The 14133-nt window shown below is 50.9% G+C and overlaps 1 protein-coding gene across 3 annotated transcripts; it reads right to left on the bottom strand.

The window, feature by feature from the left end:
• Positions 1-584: 584 nt before the first annotated feature.
• Positions 585-13660, bottom strand: CCN5 (cellular communication network factor 5). 3 transcript variants are annotated; one of them, XM_054541803.2, is made up of 5 exons: positions 13327-13660; positions 13080-13185; positions 8381-8597; positions 3414-3668; positions 585-1309 (listed from the first exon to the last, which is right to left on the bottom strand). In XM_054541803.2, the coding sequence occupies exons 2-5, from the start codon at positions 13137-13139 to the stop codon at positions 1089-1091; spliced, it is 753 nt and encodes a 250-aa protein (XP_054397778.1). In that variant the 5' UTR covers positions 13140-13185; positions 13327-13660; the 3' UTR covers positions 585-1088. The 3 variants fall into 3 exon arrangements, with proteins under 3 accessions (XP_054397778.1, XP_009231901.3, XP_063576604.1); XM_009233626.4 differs by having other exon boundaries at positions 13080-13164; positions 13327-13646; XM_063720534.1 differs by lacking the exon at positions 3414-3668 and having other exon boundaries at positions 938-1309; positions 8373-8597; positions 13080-13625.
• Positions 13661-14133: the final 473 nt, after the last annotated feature.

The following is a 14133-nucleotide window of genomic DNA, read 5'->3' as shown; positions in this document are numbered from 1 at the left end:
TCCCTGCTCTTCTCTGGTCAAAAATGCTGGGAAGCACTGGTCTGTATAAAGTGCTAGTGCCTAGCACATAGTAGGCACTCAAGAAATGTTAATTATTGGCTGGGCGCAGTAGCTCACGCCTGTAATCCCAGCACTTTGGGAGGCTGAGGCGGGCGGATCACTTGAGTTCAGGAGTTCGAGACCAGCCTGACCAACATGGCTAAACCCCATCTCTACTAAAAATATATTTAAAAAAAAAAGATGCTGAGCATGGTGGCATGTGCCTATAATCCCAGCTACTCAGGAGTCTTGAGGCAGGAGAATCACTTGAACCCGGGAGGCTGCAGTGAGTCGAGATCGTGCTATTGTACTCCAGCTCCAGCCTGGGCAACAAGAGCAAAACTCCGTCTCAAAAAAATAAATAAATAAAAAAGTTAATTACTATTAATACGAATTGAGTTTCTTGGATCACTTGAAGGCCTGTCTTCTGGCTTTCTTTAAGACCATGTGATTTCACCCTGTGACGTTCAAGAGAACTCCGCCCCTGAATTCTGCCCCGGATAATGGGAGGACTTTCTCAGAAAACACAGGCCTGACACACAAGATCACGCATAGGCTTGTATTCAGGAATGATTTTACAAACTCCAGAAAAGGCAGCAGGAGATCCAGAATCTCTGTGTGCCTTCTCTTCATCCTGCCCCCGGAAAAATGGCCAGTCCAGCCCAGCACCTGCTGCAGCCTCAATATTAAGGGAACGCTTGTCCCATCTCTTGCCCAGGGGAAGTTGGAGAGAAAGCTCGCCCATGTGCATGTTTGATATAGGCTGTGTGTGTAGGCAGGGAGTGGGCTAGAGGACCCTGGACACCTTGGCCAGCCTCCTAGGCAGTGAGTTAGAGGAAAGGGGACTAGGTCTCGCACGTCTGCTGTACCTTGGGATCCAGACAGACTAGGCAGCGTGTTAATATTGGTGTCCTGCATGGTGGACCCAAGCTAAAGTGCTGCCTGCAGCCAAGGGCGTGGGCACGGACCATCTTCCATCAGCCCAGGGCCCAGGCACAAGGCCACCAGCTGGGGATGGTGGACACCGTGTCCCCATTCCCAGCCCAGCTCTAGAAGGCACTGTTTTGTGGACTGCGACCCCTGGGGGGCGGGCAGGGCCTGGACAGGCACAGGCGGCGCTGGGTCTCCAGTCGGCAGAAGCGGTTCTGGTTGGACACCCGGGTGGCCATGCCCAGCCCACAGGTGGTCGAGCAGGGTCCCCAGGCTGTGCTCCATTCTGGGCAGGGGACACCAGGGGGCAGGGAAGAGACAAGGCCAGAAAACTGGGGTCCTAGGGGGAAAAGAACAAGAGTTAGCACTAAGCAGCCAGGGCTCAGCAGCTCAATCAACCCACCTACCAGTGGCCACGACAATCTTGGTCAAATGGCTCAGCCTCTCTGCATCTCAGTTTCTTGTTATGTAAATTTCCTAACAGTGGATGGCATTGAATAAAATAATGGGCTTGAAGTGCCTAGCACAGTGCCTGGTACTTGTAAGATTTCCATAAATATTAGTTATTTGGCAACCAGAGTGTGCTGGTCACGATGGTCCCTCAGTGAACCATGGCTTTCTCATCTCTTTGGATAAACAGCATTTTACAGGCAGGGGGTGCCCAGCCTGTGTGGAGTGGTGCTTTGGCCCGGTGGCAAGGATGCTAAAGATTCCAGGATTCTTGTGCCAGGAACAAGATGGAAGGTTCACCATGGTCTAGCTTTTTCTCTGCTCCAAGTCTCCCTCTGTGAGTATTTTAGTGTCCTTCCTTCTAGTCTTACACTAGTAGTCCTCAGCTAGGGTAATTTTGCCTCCCAGGAAAGTTTTGGCAATATCTGGAGACAGTTTTGGTCATCACAACTGGGGGGATGCTACTGGTATCTAGTGAGTAGAAGTCAGGGATGCTGCTAAGCACCCCGCGGTGCACAGGAAAACCCCCCAACAAATAATTACTTGTCCCAATTGTCACTAGTGCTGAGGTTGAGAAACCCTGATTTCTACCCACATGTGTGTGCTGTGTATGCATGTGTATGTGTAGATATACCTGTATATGTGCATAGGGACACACTTAGTTGAGATCGAGTCGGAAATACACCTTCTTATCCTGCTTTTATCCATAAGGCGAACTCACTGGTGTTTTCCTATGTATTTAAATGGGTATATCATATTCCATCACAGGGATAATAACGGCTACTTCTGATATAGTACCATGTGCCAGGCACTGCTACAGCTGCTTGACTTGAACAAACTCAAGTAGTTCTCACAGCGCTATGAAGTGGATGCTCTTATTGTCCCCTTGTCCCCATTTTACAGCTGGAGAAACTGAGACACAGAGAAGTTAAGCAACTTTCTCAGAGTCACACAGCAAAAAGGGGGTGGCGGGGCTGTTGCAGATGCTGTGCACCTGACCCATAACACGTGACTACCTCTTGTGGGTGGCAGCAGCATTTATGAAATCAATCCTCCTCTTTTCAGTTGCCTTTTTTAGAAAGTCACATTCATGTGATAATTTTCAAAAAGCAACACAGCAACAACAAAAATCTCTAAAATTGAAGATTTATAGTGGGACGGTGGGAGGTGACTGTCTTTTCTCCATCTCTAGCCCACCCCCGGCCCACATTCCAGAGCAGCCACCTTGCCTGGTTCAGTTTTCAGTTCCTTTTTTAGTAAGCCCAAATAATAATAAATTACTAATATTATATTAATATGTATCAATATATTATAAATACGGTAATATTATATATTCTAAGAGCTTAGCTCTATTATATCTCTGAAATGTGAGAATTTGGTTCACATACCCTAACCCATCTTTCCTCTCCTGGCTCTGTCACCCAGTTTTTATTTTTAATTGTTTATGGTTTTAAATTACGCATCTCTAAGGCGGTGGCTTTTTGTTTATCGGTTTTAAAGAGGGAGGCCTGGTGGCCCTCCACTCCTCTTTCTGTTTTTCTTCTTTTCGAGACGAAGTTTCACGCTTGTCGGCCAGGCTGGAGTGCAGTGCTGTGATCTGGGCTCACTGCAACCTCTGCCTCCCGGGTTCAAGCGATTCTCCTGCCTCAGCCTCCCAACTAGCTGGGATTACAGATGCCCGCCATCATGCTAGGCTAATTTTTGAATTTTTAGTAGAGACGGGGTTTTCCCATGTTAGCCAGGCTGGTTTCGAACTCCTAACCTCAGGTGATCCGCCCATCTTGGCCTCCCAACGTGCTGGGATTACAAGGGTGAACCACAGCGCCCGGCCATCCACTCCTCTTTCTTATCTCCCTCCTCAGCCTCTGCCCCTCCCAGCTTCTGATGTGTCCCTGGGTCCTGGTACCCAGGAAGCCCCGCCCCACCCCACCCCCCAGGTGGCCCTTGGCGCCCCCAGGCAGTCCTGCCCTGGCCTGGACCACCGCTGCGCTCACCTTGGGCTGGAAGGGGCTGGGTCCCCAGTTCCCCTCCTTGGCCGCACGCCCACTCAGGGCAGCACTTGCCCAGGACCTCGACCCTCCTGGGGTGGGGGCAGTCCCAGCTGGGCAGCCGCACGTCCTCGCTGCACAGAGGCACGCAGGTGAAGCCGCCGTCCTCGCAGCGGCAGCGGATGCTGCAGTGGGGCTGGAAGGTCTCCCCCTCCCGATACAGGCGGCCGTTCACCTCACAGCTGCCGTCGTCCTCTGCCACTGCGGAGGAGGAAAAACCGCACCCCCATCGGTGACCCGCAAAGCGGCACAGCCCTCTCTGCAGAGCTGCCCAGATCCCGCTGCCAGAGGCAGCGGCCTCACAGTAGCTGAGCCCTGCCCAGGGCTCCAGCCCAGGATATGCACCTCTCCCCAGCCCTCCACCAGCCTGCTGGGGCACCCTGGATCCTGGCACAGGGATTGCAAGAAGACAGGCCTGGATTGACCCCCCAAACTCTACCCTTTCTTAGCTGTGGACCTGGGCCAAGTGATTTCACTTCTTTTTGCCTCAGTTTCCACTTTTGCAAGCTGGGATATAAAGGTACTTATTTTCCAGGGTGGTAGAGACTACTCGGAATGATAGGCATAATGATCACAACATAAAAAAGACCTTCCATAGGTCCTAGCTACTCTGTTATTATCATTAGTACAGTTACTATATATAAATAACTGATACTATATATATATAACATAATTATATATTATATATAATATATAATATATAATTATATATTATATATAAATATATAAAATACTATATATAAATAACTAAATATATACACACTGAGATTTCATGCAACAAAGTCGTTGTCCACTTGTGCTGTAGTCATCAATGTCAGGTCAGGGCTTAACTTGCTGGCTGTGTGTCTTTGAGTAAGTTACTTAACTTGTCTCAGTGGCCTGAACAACAGCAATGATGAGCTCAGTAATTGTGCCTTCAGGTTCCATGGGATGACACGTCCGTACCTTCTAGCACACAGTGCTAGGCATGGCCTAGATGCTCAGGGAACACTCTTTCAATGAAGCCCTCAAGATATGGGCGTTATTGCCACTTCCTCCACTGGACATGAACTCCTTGAGGGCTGGGGCGGCCAGTGTGCATCTCTGCATCCGTCTGGTGGGCTCAGAGCCTAGATGCGACACACAGCACTGCAGGAATGCCCCTTGAGTGAATAGCTGGCATAAGCCTTGGCACATGAGAGACCCTGATAAAATAGCCCTGCTCCTTATCATTCTAGAGGTATTTACTGTTTCCCACCTGTGTGCCAACCACTGTGCTCCCAGACAGAAAGAGGACAGTTCCTGCCTCGAGGGACTCATGGGCTTGGGAAAGGGGGACGGGTGTGAGGGCATCATCTCCAAGACACAATGAAGTAAGAGTGCTGGAGAAGCATGTGAGCTGCTCAGGAAGTGCAGACGGAGAACAGCATGTGTGTGAAAACTGGGTGGCCACTGAGCTACGTCTGGGGAAAGGACTCATCAGCAAACAGGTTCTCCCAGATCTTCTGAGAAAAACTTCCAGTAGGTCTGTACACACACAGGGGTTTCAGAACCGCACATACTTAGGTTCCAACTCTGGCTCCCACTTGTGGGGCCTGGGGCAAGTTATTTTGCCTCTCTGAGCCTTGGTACCAGGCTCACAGGGCTGCTAGGGGATTAGATGAGCTAGAGGACTTACAGCGTTTTGCCCCAAGCCTGGCACATAGCAGATGCTCAATAAACGGGAGTGGGTTATGCTTCCACATAGCATCTGCTATGTGCCAGGCTTGGGGCAAAATGCTGTAAGTCCCCTAGCTCATCTAATCCTCTAGCAGGGAAGGCATTGCTGAGAAATAATGCTGGTAGCAGAAACAGCCAGTGCAAAGGCCCTGAGGCAGGAGTGTGCCTGGGGTATTTAAGGAACAGCAAGGGCCCAATGTGGCTGGAGCAGAGAGCAGGAGGAGATGAGGTCAGAGAGGAAGCATGAGCAAGATCCTGTGGGGCCTTTGGCTTTTCCTCTGAGATGGGAAGCCACCAGAAGGCTTGGGGCAGAGGAGGGAGGTGATCTGGCTTATGACTTCCCAGTAGCTCTCTGACTGCTGTGTTGTGAATAGACCAGGGGCGGAGACAGAAGGAGGGAGATGATTATGGGACTACTGCAAAATCCAGGCCAATGATGACGGGGCTCAGACCAGGCTGGTAGCCACAGAAGGGATGTGAGTGTCGGATGCTGGAAATACACGATGAATTTGCTGGTGGATGGTATGTGGGAGGTGAGAAAAGAGAGATGTCTAGGCCGGCTGCGGTGGCTCACACCTATAATCCCAGCACTTAGGGAGGCCGAGGCAGGTGGATCACTCGAGGTCAGGAGTTCCAGACCAGCCTGGCCAACATGGCAAAACCCCGTCTCTACTGAAATGCTAAAATACAAAAATTAGCCAGGCAATGGTGGTATGTGTCTGTAATCCCAGCTACTTGGGAGGCTGAGGCGTGAGAATCGCTTGAACGCAAGAGATGGGGGTTACAGTGAGCTGAGATCCTACCACTGCACACCAGCCTGGGTGAAAGAGTGAGACTCCATCTCAAAAAAAAAAAAAAAAAAAAAAAGAGAGAGAGAGAGGCCTCTAGAACGACTCCCAGGTCTTGAGACTCAGCTATGAGAAGGATGGAGGTGCTCTCAACAGACTGGGGAGGCCGTTCTGTGGGGCGGAAGATCAAGATCCCAGCATTGGATGTGCTGTTACCACGATGGTGAATCTGCAGCACATCTCACAGCTCAGAGTTGGCCCTTAGAGAAGAGCGTTCAATGAGTAAGTGATAGGAGAGGTTTTTGGCAGCGTGTTCCCTGCAAAGCCCTAGACTGAGCCTTTGTGATGTCTTAGCTGGACTCTTTGGGATTCACCAGTTCCCGGCTTCTAAATTCAGTTTAAATCATTAAACACTGTTGAGCACCCATCATGTTGACAGACTGAGGTGGGAAGTTGCAGGAAGGACCAGGGACCCAAGTACACCTTTGGCCTGCAGGTGTTTGAAGTCTGAATTAAGATGGAATAAGAAAAATCCCTTAATAAAGTTATTAACAATCACAGCCTATGTACTAATCAACTGCTGCATGTCAGGCAGTTGAGCAATGGAGCTTGTGGAGCCAGCTCCCTGAGTTCAAATCTCAGCTCTGCCACTTATGAGCTGTGTGACCTTGGGCAAGTTGTTTAGCCTCTCTGTACCTCTTTTTTCCATTTATAAGGGAAGGGTACCTACCTCATGTGGTTGTGAGATTAAATGAGTTTATATTTGTGAAACCCTCAGTGTCTTACATATGGTAAGGGCTGTGCAAGTGTAAAATAAACTCTGTGGGTGCTGTTTACACGTGTCACAGCAAATGTAGATAACAGCTTTGTAAGCAAAGTGTTACATATCTCAATTGTTCTTCAGATGCATTTTCATAAGCAATCATCCCTCAGTCTGTGTAACAAATCACCCTCCTTATCCTTACAATACTTGTAAATAAAGCATTTCACATGGAGTTATTACTTTTTTTTTTTTTTTTTTTGAGATAGGGTTTGGTCTGTCACCTAGGCTGGAATGTAGTGGCGCAATCACAGCTCACTGCAGCCTCAAACACCCAGGCTCAAGCGAGCCTCTCACCTCAGCCTCTCAAGTAGCTGGGACCACAGGCATGTGCCACCACACCCGGCTAATTTTTTTTTTTTTTTTTTTTGATAGAGAGAGGATCTTACTATGTTGCCAAGGCTGCACTAGAACTCCTGGGCTCAAGTGGTCGTCCCGCCTCAGTCTCCCAAAGTGATAGGATTATAGGCATGAGCCACTATGCCTGGCCTGTTGTTTTTTAACAAGGCTTTTCCTACAGATGAATTCATTGTCAATGATTCATGAGATTCTCTCTCTCTCTCTTTCATTCTTATTTTTATAAAAGTGTGACATGCACATAGATGAAAGAGGTAAAATGTTCTACAAGGCTTATTATTAAAAAAGAAAAAAGAAGAACAATCTCTTGCCTCTTTGAATTTCTCTAAAGTGATGGTTCCCAACTGGAGATTTTGCCCCCTGGGGAAATTTGGCACCATCTGAAGACAGACTGTCACAACTTGGGGGATGGGGAGTGCTCCTGGCATACAGTGGGTGGAGTTCAGGGATGCTGCTAGAAGTCTTACCATGCACAGGACAGCCCTCCCAAAACAACGAATTCTCTGGCACCAAGTCACTGGAGCCAGCTTGAAAAGCCCCGCCCAAAGCATCAGAGGATACCAAGGCCTAGAAGAGTGGTGAGGAATGTCACATGCTCGGGTGACTGCTGAATACATGGCAAAACCAGGATCCCAGCAGTGCTCCGAGGGCCCCCACTATGGGAGAAGACAGAATGAAATGTTCCTTAGAGCCTGTTGGATCTGGTCCCACGCCATGTGACATGAAGCATGTCCCTTAATGCTGGTGAACCTCAGTTTCCTCATTCATAAAATAGGTCTGAAAGTACTTCCCATTATAGGGTTATTGTGAGGGTGATGTGACTTGTGTAGTAAGTGCTTAGCACAGTTCTGGACACATATTATGCCCTAAATAAGAGGTTGCACTTTTATTTTCCCCAAAGTGTTGTAAGGATCCTGAGAAGGGAATGGTGGCATCTGGTTTGAAGAATCTGGGAGGGCTTCTCCGGGGAGAAGCTGTTTGAACTTGGCTTTGAAAGTTGGCAATGATTTGGACAGGTAGGGATGGGGAAAGGTTATTGGGGTAGTGGGATTGTTTAAGCAGAGGCCAACGAGGGAGAGGAGGGAGTGGGGAGTGGGCTTTGGGCCACCAAGTTCAGCTGGAATGGACGGGGTACCTGAAGTGAGCATCCAAGGAGGTAGAGAGAGGAGGGCTGCACTTTGATCCAAGACACCACCGCCTTGACCTCCCGCTCACACCCCACCCCTCCTCAGTCCTGCAAACCTGCTTACAGAGACACTGGGCCCCCCGGCCACCGGGTCCTGCCCCGGGCTGGCAGACCAGGCCCTGGCCGGCGTCGCAGACATGGAGTTGGTCGCAGGGCTCCCCCAGCCGCCGTGCACATACCCGGCAGCAGCCACAGCCGTCCAGCACCAGGGGTACTCCCAGTGGGCATCGGGGAGGTGGCCAGGGGCAGGTACATGGTGTCGGGCACAGCTGGGTACACACCTGAAGAGACAGAGACCTCACTCAGCCACGGGCTTTCGAGGTAAGCAGTGAGACCCTCACAACCAGCCACTTCTCTGCCAGGCTGGGCAGTGTGGTGTCCACACCTTAGCCTCAGAGCCATGCAGACCTGGCCTCGAAGGCCAGTAGTCCCACAACATGCCCTAAGAGGCAGTATGGCATGTGGTTATGGGCAAGGACTCTGGACTAGAGTTCTAGTTCTTTATTTTTTATTTTTATTTTTGGAGTCAGAGTCTCGCTCTGTTGCCCAGGCTGGAGTGCAGTGGCGCGATCCCAGCCTCACTGCAACCTCCACCTCCTGGGTTCAAGTGACTCTTGTGCCTCAGCCTCCTGAGTAGCTGGGACTACAGGTGCCCACCACCATGCCTCGCAATTTTTGTATTTTTAATAGAGACGGGGTTTCACCATGTTACCCAGGCTGGTCTTGAAATCCCAAGCTCAGGCAATTCGCCCGCCTCGGCCTCCCAAAGTGCTGGGATTATAGGCATGAGCCACTGCATCTGGCTAGACTTCCAGTTCTAATTCTGCCCCTTATTAGCTGAGTGACCTTGAGGAAGTTACTTAAGCTCTCTGAGCCTCAGTTTCCTTGAAGTATCTAACTCAGAGGATTGCTCTGAGGACTACATGAAATGCTGCACAGCAAACCCTCAGCACAGGGCCTGGCATACAGTAGGCGCTCAGTGCACTTAGCTTTGATGATCATTGTTGTTAATGGTGGCAGAGGGCTCAGCCCCTGCCCTCTGGGAGCTTACAGAAAGGCAAAAGCAACAAGCCAAGGATGAAAATGGCAGGGTCTGGTACATTTTCCAGTATACGGATACTTATCTTAGGACTGAATAAATCAAACCATATCATGGATGTTTTTGGCCTTTCGATCCATTCAGCATGTGTCCCAGCTCTGGATGTACATCACATCAGCCAGGAGACTTGGGAAAATATAGACCCCCAACCCATTCTGGGGCTCACAAAATCAGAAGTCCCAGAGTCAGGGACCTGGAGTCTTTATTTTTAACAAGCTGTCCAGTGGCTTCTGAAGCTCAGCTAGGTTTTCAGCACCTCTGCCCTGTCTAACCTCCTCCCCCTGCGAGGTACAGATGGGGAAACTGAGCTCCAGAGAGGGACAGGGACTTACCACAAGTCAGTGTGTTTGATTCAGGGCTGGGAGCGTCCCAGGTCCTGCTTCCCAAGTGAGGACTCAGGGACACGGGATGGGGGTAGACTGTGTCCATAAGCCAGGGACCCACTCCCCAGTGACAGGATCAGGGCATCAGCCTATGGGGCCTGCCTGCCCCTCACCACCCACATCAGAGAAACAACCAAACCATACAGCAGGTGCCGTGGGCTCCCTGTCCGCCCATTTGAAGGTGGGGACCAAGAAGGAAGTATAATTCAAGATGCTTCCAGTGGACCCATCTGTGGGGGGCCAAGTTTGAGTTTAGTAGGATCCTTAGGGGATGAGGGTTTTATCTAGAGGGAGGGAGACTTGCAGTTTATGATGATGGAATTAATGACCTTGTATCTCCTGTGCAGCCCCAAAGCAGGCAATGGCCCCTTTGCTCTGCCTCACCCTCTGCCCCGCCCAGTGGCCCCCCCACACACACAATCGTGCAAACCTGCTTTCAGTTCCCGGCAAGTCCCACGCTGGCCACTAGGAGCTATTGCAAACTGGCTGACCAGCCTCTGGTCAGGGCCACAAAGTAGGAGGCGATCACGGCCCCCACTGAGACAGCACTGAGTAGCAGATGGACGCACGGAGCTAGGTGTCTGGCTGCCTCACAAGGGAGTGGGTCCCATCACTGCAGGCTGTTTAGATTCTAGAGTTTATGGCCTAGCCCCGCCCCTCAAGGTGTGGTCTGAACTAGCAGCAGCAGCGTCACCTGGGAGCTTGTCAGAGAGGCAGCATCTGGAGCCCCTCTATAAATCCGAAGCCGAATTTTTTTATATAATAAACCTGAATCTGCATTTTTTTTCTTTTTCTTTTCTTTTTTTTTTTTCTTTGAGATGGAGTCTTGCTCTGTCACCTAGGCTGGAGTGCAGTGGCACGATTTCGGCTCACTGCAACCTTCGCCTCCCAGGTTCAAGCAACTCTTCTGCCTCAGCCTCCCAAGTAGCTAGGATTACAGGTGCATGCCACCATGCCCAGCTAACTTTTTGTATTTTTAGTAGAGACGGGGTTTCATCATGCTGGCCAGGCTGGTCTCAAACTCCTGACCTCAAGTGATCCATCCACCTCGGCCTCCGAAAGTGCTGGGATTACAGGCGTGAGCCACTGCACCCCGGGCACACCCACCTAATTAAAAAAATTTTTTTAGAGATGGGTCTTGCTATACTGCCCAGGGAGGATCTTATGATAAAAATCCTGGTTCTGCTCTCTCTACTGGCAAATATTAAATTCTTGTTCATTTACTCTTCCATCTTCCCCTCACAAAAGGGACTGTTCATTTATTTTATCTATAACTCTGTACTTTTCCAAATTAGTTGTTCCAGGGCAAAAATAATAAACAAGTACCAGATGTCACAAATACAAATACAAGTACCAGATGCCAGGAAATAGACCAGCAGCTGTGCACCTTGGCTCCCACTGTGGACCACTCTACTGGCCATGCTTGTCAGAGGGCAGGACTCTGTAGGCCCCGATACCCAGGAGAGGCTATTAATGATATCAACTATTCTAGTGTATAGTTATCTCGTGTGATACCATATGTATGTCATGTGCCAAGTGCTGTTGTCTCATTTACCCCTCCAATGTGAGGTGCCATCATTATGCCCATTTTAAAGATGAGAAAACTGGAGCTCAAAGCGCGTAGTAACACAGACAGTAAGAGACAGAATCAGGATTGACATCCAAGTTCAAGTTGACATCCAAGGCCCAAACTCAAGTTGTCCCATTGTGCCTCAGTTTCCCCAGGGCCTTTCTGTGATATCTGGGGGCGGGGGGCAAGGCTCATGATATCTGGGGCAGGAGCACTGGGCATGGAGTTTTTTGGGCAAGAGTTGAGATTCAAGTTCTGCCAGTGACTTGCTACGTGACTGAACACATGGACAAACGGCTTTGGAAGGTGGAGGTGAAGCTCAGTTTTCTCCTCTGTAAATTGGAGTAGAGACAACCTGTTTCTGAGTGATGATGGAGATTAAATGAGGTCCTGGCCAGTCCTTGATTGATGTGATTTTGCTTGTGTCCAGGTGTCTGCCTCTTGCCCCGGTCCACAGCCAGGAGCCCTGGAGCCAACGGCCAGCCTGGAAGACTTAGAGTTTTCCCTCTGAGGGTTTCTGTGGCTTTCCATGTTGTGGTGACTAAGTCCCTGTGTTTCTGTGCAGTCCCTGCTTCCTGGGACCAGGGAAGAATGGTCTCACCCTAATGGCAAGTCTAGGACAGCTTTACTTTGTTCTGTCATAATCCTGGGCCCCTTCTCCCTCCTAGACCCCCAAGTCCCCTATTCCAACTACCCAAGCCACCCACACTGGCATCATGTCCTACCCTTCCCCTTTGGAAGAACAAACAGCAGGACAGGATGCCAGCGTGGTTCTCAGGCTTCCCAAGCACCAAGACTTGGGGCCTGAGGGAGAGAAGCTCCTGCCCATGCTCCTCAAAGGAGCGTGAAAATACAGTGAGATCGTGGCTTGTCGTGGGCCGATTCCATGGCTCTGGGAACTCAGCATTTGCCGAGGGGATGACAAGCCTTAGCAGCTGTGGCCTTGGTCCAGTTTGGATTTGGGGAGGCACAGACTGGAGTGCCTCTCCCCCTACATCCATGTCATTCTGGGCTCCACCATGGCCCTCCTCTATTGCTCTAACCTTTCTTTGCTGTGTGGCTTTGGGCAAATTGCTTACCCTTTCTGAGCCTCACTTAACTGAAAATTCCTTATGGGGTTGCTGTGCATGTTAGACAAGGTAGATGTCCCACAGGCTCTTTGGTGAATGTCCCATGCAGCATTCGGGGATAAGGCCATTACTCCACAGAGGTGTCTCCTGTCCCCCTCTAGCTAGGGCGGGCGGGTCACTCACTGCCTAAGAGTCTAACAGCATTGATGCCCTTGCAGAATGAACCTTCCAATCAGCTAGGCATCCATCCAAATGCTGGCTCAGAGTTAGGCCAAGCATGTCATGTCTTGAGTGCCACCATTCATAATGAGGATACATTAAAGTCCTCTTTAATTTGCCTGGTAAGTTTGATGAATGATCATGAATGGTCTTCATAGAGGCCTCACAAACTGTATACCCTTCACCTGGGAAGATGCTGAGGCTCAGAGAAGGCAAGGCACACATCTGAGGTCACACAGCAGGGCTGGCTGGAGGCAGCTCTGAGTGCCAGGGAGAGAAGCCCTGCTTAGGTATGGTGGCCAGACTGTGCCCAATGTGGGGCCCTGGAGGAATTCTCCCAAGGGGGTCCTTGGCTGCGATTTTACATCCCCAACCCCTCCACACCCAAATAGCAGTGCATTCCAGGGCCCGGGCCTCCTTACCTTTGAGAGGAGGCAGAGGAGGGAGAAGGCCAGGAGGTGGGTCTTCAGTGTGCCTCTCATGTCCCCTGCAGAGCCAGCTTTGAGCCTGGGAGGCGGACCTGTGAGTCTTTATGTTCCGGCAGCTGTGAGGTCACTCCCAGGCACACACAGGCACACGCGCACGCACACACACACACACACACACACTAGCTTTTTCATTCCTTGCTTCGCTTCCCATCCTCATGGCCCAAAGGATGAGCCCATTTACCTGAAGGTGAAACTGTGAAGGCCACCAAGGGGGTGGCTGTCCGCGCGCACGCGCGTGTGTGTGTGTGTGTGTGTGTGTGTGTGTGTGTGTGAAAGCCTGAGCCAGTGCCAGCACCAAGAGCCTGTGACAGCTTGCAGGGGCCTCTCTAGCTCCTTCCAGCCCAAGAGGGTCCTAGCCCTGCTGTAGTTTCGAAGCCCTATCCCAGACCCCCTGTCCAAACCCCAGCGGGGCTGCAGATACCGGAAGCATTCAGTAAACACCCCCTTTGCAGAGCTGACCCAAGGTCTCCTAAGCTTCGTGGCCCTGACTCTGGGTAGCCGCGGCCCAGCCTGCGGTTTCTGGCAGGCAGATTGGCAGCCACCCAGAGGTGGGTGTGACCCAGAGCAAAACTTCCCTGGGCGGCCTGTTTGCTCTTGGCAATAAGGGGCCTCCCTTGGCCTGCCTCCCGGCTCTGGAAGGGGGCCCGTGGTGGGCGAGTCCGGGAAGGCTGGACCTACTGTGTGCCGGTGCTTGCCGGGCACCGCTAGATGATGGGGTCAAGCCAAATCCATTTGGTTTCATTCAGCCGCCTCTGAGTTCGCCTCTGCAGGAGCTGGAGGCACAACACTGACCTGAGGATAAGGCCCAGAGAGGGAGAAAACAGAGGGAAAGCAGGTGGAAGTTCAGGAATACCAGGCAAGGTCCCTTGCTCAGACCAAGAGTGAGGGACGCTTTCTGATGGAGGTGCCATTTCAGAAAGCCAAGAAAAGAGAGGGTGAGAGAGGGCAGAATGTTCCAGGCCAAGGGAACAGCACGTACCAACGCCTA

Source organism: Pongo abelii, chromosome 21 (assembly GCF_028885655.2).
Source record: "Pongo abelii isolate AG06213 chromosome 21, NHGRI_mPonAbe1-v2.0_pri, whole genome shotgun sequence".
In the NCBI taxonomy this organism is placed as follows: Eukaryota; Metazoa; Chordata; class Mammalia; order Primates; family Hominidae; genus Pongo; species Pongo abelii.
Note: the sequence above shows the minus strand (reverse complement) of the source record. Positions and strands in the feature narration are given on the sequence as shown.